The sequence below is a fragment of the Lactuca virosa genome, chromosome 1, assembly GCF_052849685.1.
Source record: "Lactuca virosa cultivar CGN04683 chromosome 1, Lactuca_virosa_CGN04683_v6, whole genome shotgun sequence".
Classification (NCBI taxonomy): Eukaryota; Viridiplantae; Streptophyta; class Magnoliopsida; order Asterales; family Asteraceae; genus Lactuca; species Lactuca virosa.
In genome coordinates, this window is record NC_136426.1 from 241,538,432 (window position 1) to 241,552,227 (window position 13,796).

General features: G+C 33.5%; 1 protein-coding gene across 1 annotated transcript; it reads right to left on the minus strand.

The window, feature by feature from the left end:
* Nucleotides 1-2,076: 2,076 nt before the first annotated feature.
* Nucleotides 2,077-4,261, minus strand: LOC145128500 (uncharacterized). Its single transcript, XM_079063301.1, has 5 exons — nucleotides 3,851-4,261; nucleotides 3,372-3,655; nucleotides 2,716-3,201; nucleotides 2,558-2,657; nucleotides 2,077-2,478 (listed from the first exon to the last, which is right to left on the minus strand). Exons 1-5 carry the CDS (start codon nucleotides 4,259-4,261, stop codon nucleotides 2,077-2,079), a joined length of 1,683 nt encoding a protein of 560 aa, XP_078919427.1.
* Between the last annotated feature and the right edge of the window lie 9,535 nt (nucleotides 4,262-13,796).

Genomic DNA, 13,796 nt, shown 5'->3' on the forward strand with positions numbered 1-13,796 from the left:
AAAAGTTGTTTTTCTATAATTAAGGGAGAGGAAATTATACTTCATTTCAATTCTAAAAGCTTAGATTGAGATTTTAATCACATTTAGTAATATATATATATATATATATATATATATATATATATATATATATATATATTTATTTATATTTATATTTATATGTTATGTTGGAATGGTTCAACATAAGGAAATTCTATATATGGAAATGTTAATTGCGTTATCAAAATTTGGTTATGATTACGACATCCCTCTTCATAATCTAAATTATGAGAACATGGCAAACAGAAATATTATAGCAGAAGGCTGATCAGGTATCATGTCTTTATGTTAGACATTATGAATCACATCCCATATGCTTCGGGTATAGGATCGATTGCATATGCTATAATATTCTCGTGTTCTAATTTTTCAAATGCCTAGGGCATTTAGAGGGAAAAGTATAGAACCGGATATGACTAAAGTGGTTAAACAATTGTTAAGAACAATCTAAGGCTCGCCAAAGATTCACTAGTACAAAAAATGACCTACGGTCACACTTTCTGAAAAACGGCCTGTGACACTTTTTATTAAAAGTGTGGCCAAAGGTCAGTAAAAAAATTTAGAGACTGTTTTTGGATACATTTAAATTAGTTTGTGTGACCATTATATAGATAATCAAAACTTTAACCACACTTAATTATACCAAATGTGACAAATATTAGTCACACTCGACCACTGAGGCCATAAGTCACAATCAGCCACAGGTATCGATTAAGATTGTCATACTTTTTTTATGAGAGACAGTAGATTAACGTATCGTGACATGAGTTAGTTCTATGTGTGTTTGTAACCTGGTGCCTATTTAGCCACATAACAGACAAAGTAGCTAAAAGGTGATACATATGGTCACACTAAATATTTATGTGTCCATAGGGCGGTTCTGTACTAGTTGTACTTAGTTAACGCAAGAAATTAAAAGAAGTTAGTATTGGTTACTTATGGTCATGTATCTTTTATTATGTGTGTCAAAATATTATGAATTGGCTTTAAGAAGAAACAAATATTGTGTGTGTAGGTACTATTTAGTTACGATTACAGCTATTATATGTGTCTATATGTAAATATAGACACATATGTAATGTTTATTCTGGTTGTACTATTGTATTTGGAAGACTCTTAAATTTGACCATAATTATCTTTGATATCATTTGGCAGGATTAAAAATGAACAAAAAGTTCAATCATGGCATTTTACAAAAGTACATTGCTTATTTTGCAATTAAAGGGTTGTATAAAATAATGAAAAAAAAATGAATTGCAGTTTTGTAAAGTTAGAAACAATTTCTGAAGAAAACAAAAAAAACTAAAAATAATAAAAACAAAAACAAATAACAATATAGTCGTGTTGAATAAGAGCTATAAGAAAGGACCAAATTGCCCTTTTTGTCATCTATTCTTTTAATTGTACCAGATCAGACACCATTAAAAATGAAAAGAATACAACTTATTTTAACAGAATAGTATGATAAATAAATGAAAAGAATAAAACTTTGTCTAACATTGCATAACGAAAGTACATTACTATAACATGCAGTTTATGTTATAACATGTCATCCACCATTACAGTAAAAAACTAAAAAAAAAAATAACTTTGAGTTATAACAATATTACACCAGAATAGTTTGATGGTATAATATGGTAAAAAAATATTAAGGAAAGTACATCGTCGTTTTTTGTCATTTTCTTATTCTCCACGTAACGCTAGGATAAAGGTTTGGCCTTTCCCTTCTACAAACAAAAATAAAGATCATTAAATGTTAAAAGAAGGAAAAATATTATCGCTACAAATGTAATTCATGACATTAAGAAACACATACTGTACGTATAACAATACCATGACAATCAGTACGAAAATAATCATTTTCCTTCTGCAACTCAAGTGTGTCTACATGTGGCAATATATTATCATTCTGAGGAACTATAGTACTAAATTCTTCATCTACATCTTCATATGTATCTCTGTAATTTTTGGGAGGTGTATTGAACACAATAGACATTTTTTGATCGAGTGGGTATGTGACATAAATACTTGTTGTGCTTATGAGGCCAATATGAAGGGATCACCTTTATGGCCTAATCTTTTTAGCTCAACTAGTGTGTTCCCCAATTTATCCCTTTTAACCCCATTTCTATTGTCAACCCAGTCACACATGAAAATTGGAATTCGTTTAAAATGATAATCTAGTACCCATATCTCTTGTAAAACACCATAATAAGTATTTTTGGCATATGTTACAACTTCTTTACTGATGTGTGTGTCAGTTGCAACGACACTAACCCCACTGTTTTGGTAAACTTTACCTTCACAAGCTTTTGTACGAATAGTATATCCATTGATAGCATATACATCGTATTTAATAATGTTCTTATTGGGTCCATGTGAAATCCATCTCATTGTCTCTGTTATACTTTCTCTACAGCCCCCTAACTCTCTCTCTACCTGAATTGTAATTAGATAATGAATTTAAGATATAAAGAAATACATAACAAAAAACACAACATATATGAAATGAATATACCTCCTTTCGTAACCAATGACCAAATGTATTACTGTGCTCTTGTTCTAGCTGTGCCTTTCGTTTAGTAGGGTGTTGATGTTGCAAAAAATACATGTGTCGTCTGTCAATACGTTAATGTTAATATTATAACAAAAAAAACATACATGTAAAAAACTTACTTGATATACGGGAGTACTTCAGATGTATGTTGCAATACAAAGAAATGTGCTTTTCTGAATGGTTCTGCGGAAACTTCTACCAATTTAGCAGCTGATAGAGGAGTACCGTCCGTAATAGAACTACTATCTACACCTATCTGAATTCCACATGTGTTATGATTGCCAGGGGGAATACCAACAGTATCCATCTTTTTGAGGAATTCACTAAAAATCTCAATCGTCTCTTCTGCAACATTTCCTTCTGCAATGCATCCTTCTGGTCTATTTTTGTTTCGCACGCGCCCCTTAATAACCTTCATAAACCTTTCGAACGGGTACATCCATCTAAAGAATATTGGACCGCATAATTTTACTTCCCTAGTTAGATGAACGGTTAAATGAATCATCACATCAAAAAATGATGGTGGAAAGTGTTTCTCAAGAAGGCATGAGGTTACACATAATTCCTCTTGCAACTTATCGAGCTCATCCAGTATGATTTCTTTGCTACATATTGATTTGAAAAGGAAACAAAACCTTGTAATAGCAACTCTGATGGGTGGATGCATAATAGATCGAATTGCTATGGGAAAAAAATTGTTGCATGAGCATGTGATTTTAGTCTGATCAACTTCCTATCCTTCAGACTCACCAAACTAGAAAAATTAGAACAATACCCTTGAGGAACCCTTAAGTTGTATAAAGTCTCACAGAATTTGTCTTTTTCCTCTTTTGTCAATGTACAACCTGCTGCGGGAAGTGTTGTGTTGTTCCCTTCTATCTTAGGATGCAGCTCTGGTTTTAAACCATAATGAACCAAATCCAATCGAGCTTTATAACCATCTTTCGTCTTCCCGGGAACATTCAACACAGTTCCGGTTAAACTCTCGCCCATATTCTTTTCGACATGCACAAAATCATACAATGTGGAATCAAATTGTCGCACCAATACCTTAGCTGTCTATACCATATATTGAATTTCTTCCAGTATGTATTATTTTGCTTGCCCACATCTGAAGTACCCACTTTGCGTGATTTTCTCTTTTTTTTTATTTATCTTCCCACCTATTCCACTTGTAGATTGTTGGATTTCTGCCTCCTTGCCCTTAGACACCTTTCCCCATTTATTAATTATAAATTTGACCCTGTTATATACTTCCTCCCCATTCATAGGTTCTGGAGAGGGTGAGAACTCTTGTTGTCCATTGAATGCCTTTTTTTGTCTTCTGAACAGGTGATCATACGGTAGAAATCGTCTATGACCAGCATAACTCTGCTTTTTCGATTTAGGGAGTCTAATGCAGTGTGTTTCTTGGCCACACACAACACAACCTTGAAATCCGCTGTATGGACAACCACTTAATGTACCTAGAGCAGGATAATCATTAATAGTCCATAACACTACTACACGTAGTTTAAACTGCTCTTGTGCATATGCATCGTATGTTTCAACTCCAATATCAAATAATAGTTGCAGATCATCAATAAAAGGTGCTAGGAACACATCAATATGGTTTCCTGGTGTTCCCGAAATCAATAAAGAAAGCATGATGAACTTTCTCTTCATACACAACCATGGTGGAAGGTTGTAAATGACAGTTAAAATTGGCCACACACTATGACTCCTATTTCCTCTATTCACATCTACCCCATCAGCCGAAATGCCTATCCGCAATTTCTTGGCTTGCTAGCAAAGTCAGGATATTTGTCATCAATGGCAGCCCATGCTGGTGAATCAGCTAGGTGACTTAAAACACCAATATCCACCTTTCTGTTTGTTGCGTGCCATGTTAAATCTTTTGCAGTAGTCTTAGACTGAAAAAGTCGTTTCAAGCACGGAATAATAGGAAAGTACCATAAAACTTTTACAGGAATATTTTTGTAATTTTTTTTTGTTCATCGACCTTCCATCTTGATTTACCACAAGTAGGACATGCTTCCATGTCTGTGTATTCGTTTCTGTAAAGTATACAGTTGTTGACACATGCATGTATCTTAGTATACCCTGAACCCATTGCCTTGAACGCTTTTTTGGCCTCGTATATACTACTGTACATTTCGTTACCTTCTGGTAACATATTTTTGATCAAAACCAATAATTCTGTAAAGCACTTATCTGATACTCCATACTTACTCTTTAAGTTGAGTAGTTGTATGACTACAGATAATTTTGTGAAATTAGGACACCCTTTATATAGGGGCTTCTCGGCATCTTCAATCAGTTCTCTAAACTTTTCAGGGTTCCCAATAAAATTTTCTTCTACAGCTTCCACCATCTCTACTGTTTCTGCAGCATCTGCTGGCATTTCTGTGTTCATGGTCATTGAATCAACAACATATGACGTGTCCATGTCAAAATTATGTTCATATATATAATTTCTGGGTCGTTCCTCTATTTCTCCATGCTTATTCCAATTCGTGTATGTTTTATCAATTCCATTCCTGAATAGGTGATCATCTACCACATCTACCGAATGAGATATGTGGTTTACACATTTGACACATTGACATGGAATTCTTATCTTTTTTTGGTATCTACAGCATCCATATTTTTAGAAATCTTGTAATTATGTACTGCATATTTCAAAAATTATGCAACACCCTTTACATACGTTTCTGATGTTCTGTAGGCTCCCATCCAAGACTTATCCATATTCAGTTTATAACAGCATCAACAAGCAATATATGTTTCCTGTTCATTGAAGCATTTTAACAAACAGTTGGTGTGCATAAACGAAAAAGATCACATTACAATTAAATCCAATAACTGGAAACCAAATACTTGTTAATTGAAGAACATATAATGAAACATGACCAAACGAAATAGCAAAGATTAATATTCTGAAGGTAATTATTTTTTATGTCCCTGTATAAATTAAGGTAGTATGTGTACCTGTATGAATTTCATGTTGAAGTATCAATTCGTGGTTGAAGTATAAACGTAGTTGCAATGCGTTTGTAGTAAGCAAAGAATGATTCGATGGGAATGCATATAGTCTAAAAATTCATATCTACGCAATAGGTGTGGATGATCAAGGATATATCGAGAAAAACAAAAAAAAAGAGAAAAAAAGTGTTCCTAATGGGGTTCGAACCCATGACATTCCAAAATATACCTTTAACTACATTTACACTTACCAACTGGGGTGTCTGACTGTTTGTAAGTTATTAGTTTACGAAAAAAACATAACAATAAACTAAAAGAGAAACATTTGCCGAAAATACCCCTGCTTCCTCTAGAACTGATCTAAGATAACCACATTTACCATCAATCATACTTTCCTCATTTGAGACAATATACATAATTGTGGTTGCACATTGTTTTTAATTACCCTTCACAATTGGAAATAAAAACAAATGACAAAAATACCCCTGATTCTTCTCACACTCTTATTGTTTAATTGTAGTTATGCACATCATATATGTATCCAAGATAAACTTATTTTTTTTCTATCAATACTATGATGATGCATACCCTTAGATGATGTTTCCTTTTTCTTTTCATTATATATACTGAATGACCATTATACCCTTATATCTCAAACACAGTTTCAATGGGAAATTATAACATTTTCTTTGTTTTATGATAAAAACAATTAATTTACGGATATACCCCTGCTTTAGCATAATCTCCATATGTTGATAACAAACATGGGACAAACTAAATAATCTAACCAATAACTTACCTCTAAAGTGGAAATAAGTTGAAAAGTGCATTGCTTTGTTTACAAAACAATGCAGCAAAACAGGGACAATACTAACTCAATTATAAGTATGAAACACAATATAAATAACAACATAAAATTATAATTATAATTAATTCCCATTTTTCCCCCAAGACAGTTATAATCAAAACAACATCATATTGCTTACAAAAAAGAGTTTCATATGTACTCTGTATTAAACACAAAATGGAGTACAACATAGGTCCCCTACACTATATTTTTCCATGCTATCACATTCTCCTTCGCCATGTCCACTGCATCTTCCATTTTTTCTCTTGGAATGGCCATGTTTAGCATATGCCTGATGTATGCTATTCCATCATCAACTGTTGCCATTGGGTGTTCTGTTACAAACAGATGAATAAGCTTCTCAACTCTTTTGGATGGTGAGTTCATCAAAAAGTAGGGGAAATTGGTTGGAATAAATACAGGCCTATGTTCAACATATAGATGTTCAATCTCTCGGAATTGGTGTGCCCTAACGATCATCTTGAAAGTTCCCAAACAATCATCATTCAGAATTGGAATCATTGACAACCCACAGTTTTCTTCGGTTGGCATATGATACTAGTTACCCATAGTTGTATACCCCAAGCTTTTCGAAAAACGACCAAGCATCTTCATGTTCAGCAAATCGATGTTGACACATGAAATAAAGTTAACTTTTGTCGTTTGATACGACTTACCTGGATAGTCTGTAAAAAACCTGCCATGTACAACTCTAATGGTGAATCTCTTATCGTTTGCTTTCCCGTACTCTACTAATGGTGTGTTTTTCGGTGGTTCACTGCTTACACTCCAGAGTTGGAACCTTGGATTTGCCCATGGATCAGCATTCATATTTGTTTCCATTGATCGTCGGAGTTGTTTTCACAGAGGAGGAGCAAATAATAGAAGCTATCGTATGTTGGTAATGAGGATGTAAGAATGACGATTTTGATATAAGGGGAGGCTTTAAATGGATCGTCATTCGGAGCTGAAGGGACATCGACGCAGGACATCACTTCTGATTAATAGCAGGCTACACGGGAGGTGCAATTTGAACGACGGCTGTGATAATGATTATCGATATTGTGTTATACATTAATATATTATTTACATTAATATATATAATATTAAATAAGTGTAACATCCATACTTGCTTTGTTTTTATTATTACCATACAAAATATAAATTTATATATAAATTAATTATAAATATATAAAATCAATTTTTAAATTAATATGGGTATGGGTTGCAGGTGGTCGGGTGTTGGTACGGGTTGACCAACATTAGGTCATGTAGGGGTGTTGCTAATGGTTTGGGACCAAATTGGCTTTCTAATACGGGTATAGTTTCCAGGTGGTCGGGTGTTGGTAATGGTTGACCATCATTAGGTCATTTAGGGGTGTTGGTAATGGTTTGGGACCAAATTGGGTTTGCAATACAGGTATGGGTTGCAGGTGGTCGGGTGTTGGTACGGGTTGACCAACATTAGGTCACGTAGGGGTGTTGGTAATGGTTTGGGACCAAATTGGGTTTCTAATACGGGTATGGTTTCCAGGTGGTCGGGTGTTGGTAATGGTTGACCATCATTAGGTCATGTAGGGGTGTTGGTAATGGTTTGGGACCAAATTAGGTTTGTAATACGGGTATAGGTTGCGGGTGGTCGGGTGTTGGTACGGGTTGACCAACATTAGGTCATGTAGGGGTGTTGGTAATGGTTTGGGACCAAATTGGGTTTCTAATACGAGTATGGTTTCCAGGTGGTCGGGTGTTGGTAGTGGTTGACCATCATTAGGTCATGTAGGGGTGTTGGTAATGGTTTGGGACCAAATTGGGTTGCTAATACGGGTTTGGCTTCCAGGTGGTCGGGTGTTGGTAATGGTTGACCATCATTAGGTCATGTAGGGGTGTTGGTAGCGGTTTGGGACCAAATTGGGTTTGTAATACGGGTATGGGTTGCAGGTGGTCGGGTGTTGGTACGGGTTGACCAACATTAGGTCATGTAGGGGTGTTGGTAATGGTTTGGGACCAAATTGGGTTTCTAATACGGGTATGGTTTCCAGGTGGTCGGGTGTTGGTAATGGTTGACCATCATTAGGTCATGTAGGGGTGTTGGTAATGGTTTGGGACCAAATTGGGTTTGTAATACGGGTATGGGTTGCAGGTGGTCGGGTGTTGGTAATGGTTGACCAACATTAGGTCATGTAGGGGTGTTGGTAATGGTTTGGGACCAAATTGGGTTTCTAATATGGGTATGGTTTCCAGGTGGTCGGGTGTTGGTAATGGTTGACCATCATTGGGTCATCTATGGGTGTTGGTAATGGTTTGGGACCAAATTGGGTTTCTAATATGGGTACGGGTTTAGGACCGAAATGTGTTTATAGTAGTTGTATGGATTTTTTTTTCTAACTTAATATAAAAAAAAAAAATTTCTTAACAAAGTGTTCACACGGAAAAATTAGTAAGCTAACTAGACCTTTATCTTATTTTCGTTTTATTATATTATTATCCCATTGTATATACATAATTAAATGTTAAATATTTTTTATTTCCAATAGTGATATAGTTGTATCCTAACGTAAAATTGTTAATTTACAAGGACCAAAGTTGTAACATTTCTATTTATATTTAATAACTCGTAATAATATTTCAAAAGCCAGAACATGTTTCCAAACCACGATTTATGCTTCTCATCGTGTGAGTTCACTATCAGATCAAAATTTGGAAAAAATTTGAATTCGTCAATCAAAATTAAGCAAATATAATGGGAGGCAAACATTTTTTCCATTTTGTTTTGGGCTCCAAATCAACGCGGGAAGTATTCATCTATCTCACCGCCAAAACTATGAAGATCAATCCATCAGATGAAGGAAAATCCGGTAAATTTGGTAACCACCCTCAAATTAGGACGTACTAACAATGTATTATTTAAAAGACTTTGATTTTTTCAACCATTGGGTGGTTTTTCTCTAGGTTATATCGATCCCAGTTGGATTATATTTCAGTTCATCATTCGACAACATTCATCACGCATTTCTATTGTAAGTATATTCTCTGTATATGGTGTCAATGTTATTGATTTTATTGATTAGGGGATTATACATAAAACATAAATTTTTTGATTCATCATATTACTGTGCTTGTTGCACACCAACTGTTCGATCAAATGTGTATGTGAAATTTTGTATGTAATATATGTTAGTCATACTTTTTATTAAACATACAAATAATTAAACTTAATTCATATGTTTCATATCAACAGAAGAATCATGGAGGTGAACAAGGAACAACATGAGGATATGCCTGACTATGATATGGAATATGAGCAAGATGATGGAACACAATTTTATGAATCGGACACAGAAGATGTTGAAAATAATGACATTGGCTACAATAGCCATTCAGATTCGGAAAAAGAAATGCAAAGCAAAGTTCCTACAAGGTCACCTAGGAAGAGGGGACCGACTCGATTGCCAAAGCTGAAGACCGAGTATCTCAATTCTGGTGGTAGAAAAAAACGTGTGAAGTTTGATGAATTCGGTAAGTTTACAGGGAAGAATAATGCAGTGTTTGTTAGTTATTTGGGAGATATTGTCCGCGAGAAGGTGGGATTAAGTGCTCTTTGCTGGAAGAAAGTAAAACCAGAAGTGAAGGACAAACTTTGGGAAGAGATTACAGTAAATATTATTTTCACTTTTTTTAACTGCATCTCATATTTTATTTACAAATCATGTATTAAATACGAACAAATTCATTATTGTTTCATTTTAGCCCTATTTTAAAGTTGATGAAACTGGAAAAAGATTTGTGATGAATAGGCTTGGTATCCTTCTACGAAACTTCAGAAGGAAATTGTATGCAGCTTACATCAAGCCACATCTAGGGAATTCCAAAAAGCTTGGAGAAATCCCTGTTCGATATCGGGCAATAATTACTGAAAAAGATGATTGGAACAAATTTGTGACATATACGCAATCTGAAGAGTTTAATGTTACAACTTTTTCCCAAAACTTCTTCATTCATTTATCATAAAATTACCAAAAAGTGCTTGACAAATCTTTTTTTTAGACAGGTTGTGTCACAAAAGACAGTCAAAGCGCGCAAGATGTCAAAGTACGCTCATCGTATGGGACGAGGGGGGTATACTACTCTTAGGCAGAAGTTGGTAAGCTTTGTTTTTAGCTATATGATCCATTATATTACCTTCATAGTATGCTACTTAACAGAATTTTATTTTATATTGTTTACAATTTAATTTTTTTTTATCAAGATTGAAGAGAAAGTGATTTCAAAGGAAGAAATGCCCCCAAGGTCAATTATGTGGTGTAAAGGACGTGAAAGTAAAGGAGTATTTAAGGATGAAGATGTTAAACTCATGGCAGATAAACTAGTAACTTCAATAAACTTTTTTATTACTATTACTATAAAGATTTTAATCAGTTTTATTAGGACAATAATTATTAATATTTTGTGTGCTAGATGGAACAAGAAAAACAGATAAAAGAAGCACAAGTTAATGTTGAACCAGGCACGGATGCCATGACCTTAGTTTTTGGCAAGGAAATGGGAGGATTTTTAAACGGTGTCGGCACAGGAGTCACTTACAACAGATATTTCAATGTTCCTCACAGCAAAGGATCATCTAAGGAAGAAATTAAAGATCTTAAAGTTGCACTGCATAATGGAAAACTTGAGCTTGAGAAAAAAGATGCTGAACTCAAGGCTTTGTCTACAAAGGTTAATGAACAAGATCAAACACTAAAGCTAGTTTTGGCTCATCTTAATGCAAAAGGAGCTGACTTTCAAAATTTGTCTCATACTGTTGTAAGTAATCTTATTAACAACATGTATTTTCAATGTTACCTGTAAATTGCATTTTTTTAGGCATTTTCCATGTTTCTTTATATTTTCTAGGGTATTTCAAGTGACAAGATTGTTGAAAGTAGTGAAACAGCTCCTGTTAGTCTCAAAACCAAGCAACCATTAGAACATGTAACACCAGTATGTTATCATTTTATAAGATAATCATTGATATACTTTTTTTGATACTAATTTCTGTTTTTTCACTTGGGACTTTAATTTATTTAGGTTATTGCAAAACCCACCAAGAAACAAGTTCAAACCAACTCTACAACTGCAACTCCCGATACACAATTGATTTCCATGAAATCTGCAATAGTAGTTTATACTTACTTTATAGTTTTCAACACTTTTAATTTATCTTTTATATTAAAATATAATTTTACATATATGTCTTAAACCTTTATATTAGGCAAATACAAAACCCACCAGAAAAGCTGTTGACTTTAAGACTGCCACTATCAATCCTGACATACCAACAGTTTCACCAAATAAACCCCTTCACCAGGTAAGTGTTTTTTACACGTTGAATATACATTTCTGTCTTTTTTTTCTTCTGATTCTAATATTACTTATCATTGTATCCAATCAAGTGTACTCTATCACATCCGTATAAAAGGAACATCGTTGCTCATGGTACAATTCACTTATCATCAGAAAGATAATTCATTCATGGAGTTCCTTTACAAGATGATTGCTATAAAGTTTCCATTGATGAAGTGGTAATAAAACAAGCATTTCTAAACCATAAAACTGGAGAATTCACATTAGTTGAGGATGCATATAAAATTTTTGTTCCATGGCCAAAATATCTTGTGCAACCTAAGTCAAAGGTTTGTTTAATTATGTTCACTACTTTCTACATTACACTTTATTTTCTTCATTAAGTAGTATACTAAGGTTTTGATGTACTCAATTTTTTTGTTTCAATGTTGTTGTTATAGGTACCAGAAATTATATCACATCAAGAACATCAACATCAAAACTCAAAGAAAAGGAAACCAACTTACATCTCATTCGATGCCCTTCTGAAGAAGACAAGGAGCAATACAAATAAGAAGAATGCTTAGTTATGTTTAGCTTTTTGTTTATGATGTGTTTGATTTTTTTACCATTATTTAAATTCTTGAAATTAGAACAATTGTTTTTTTTTTTTGGTATTTTAATTAGGAATTTAATGTATGGATTTGGATTTCAATTATTAGTAATATCAAATTATGAATTTTACTTTTGTTTCATATTGTTGGGTTTGGTTACTTTAATTTAAATTATTTTGATGTGCCTAAAATTGTATAAAAAGTAACAATAAATATTAAATTAAAGAGGCTTTAATATAAATTTGGCCATGTTTTATTGGTTTTCAATGTCTCTATAATTATACAATGGTTACTTTACATCATATTTTAACGTGTGGCTAAATGGTTAACAATAGATACCATAATTGATTGTTGTTGTGACGAAATACTAGCAAATCGTCACTTATAAATTTAATTATATGTGTCCATTTACCTAACATGGTCATGTTCACTGTAATTATATGTATCTAAAATATACCCAATAGTCTTATTACGATACCGAATAGTCCTTAATTTTAACAAAATGTGTGTCTTTATAATACTTATGATTGTATTTCACTTAATTGTGTGTCTTTGTATGATAGGCTATAGTCACAAAAATTGATTGTTTTTTGTGACTAATTATTAGCAATTCGCCACTTATGGAATTAATTATATGTGTCCATTTACCAAACATGGTCATGCTCACCGTAATTACATGTTTAAAAAAGATACACAATAGTCTTAACAAAATTTAAACTGTGTGACAATATAAAAGAAAACAACTACACTAAAACATCATGAATGTCGCAAGTTGGTGATATATAGTCACCACAGTTACTAAATAAATGTGTCTATTTACGGTTTAACGCTACAATATTGGATATTTATGGAAAAAATTTCCGTACAAATTTTCCACACTTTTATAATATGGCCACATGTGTTCATCTCATACGAACACTACATTTTAAGGTGACCATAAGACCCATACGATGGCGTCACCTTCCGTCACACTTTCAGTGAGAAAATAAAATGTCACTATATGCATATGGTCACACTTTTTTGGTGTGACTGTAAGTCATTTTTCTTGTAGTGATTGGTCGCTTAAGGGTAGTTGGAAGTATAGTCATGGATGGACCATAATGACGTTATTATGAATAGACATGAGTCTATTAATAATGAATTGTCGAATGGAAAATATGGAATGTTTCCATATTGGGAGTTGAAGAATAGAAGAGAAAGTTAGAAACTTTTATGCAGGAAGGATGTTCAAAGGAATGCACATTGAATTTGAGACTTCATTTCCATGGAATTGTCCTATAACAATCTCCAAATGAATATTTTGTAATATCATTGGTCAAGTCTATGTGACTTTTGGCACCTAGACATTACAAAAGAATCTTTCCATGATAGTTTAGAATCTAAAACTTTCTAGTAGTGACAAGAATTTGGAATTCTTACACTTGCAATAAGGATT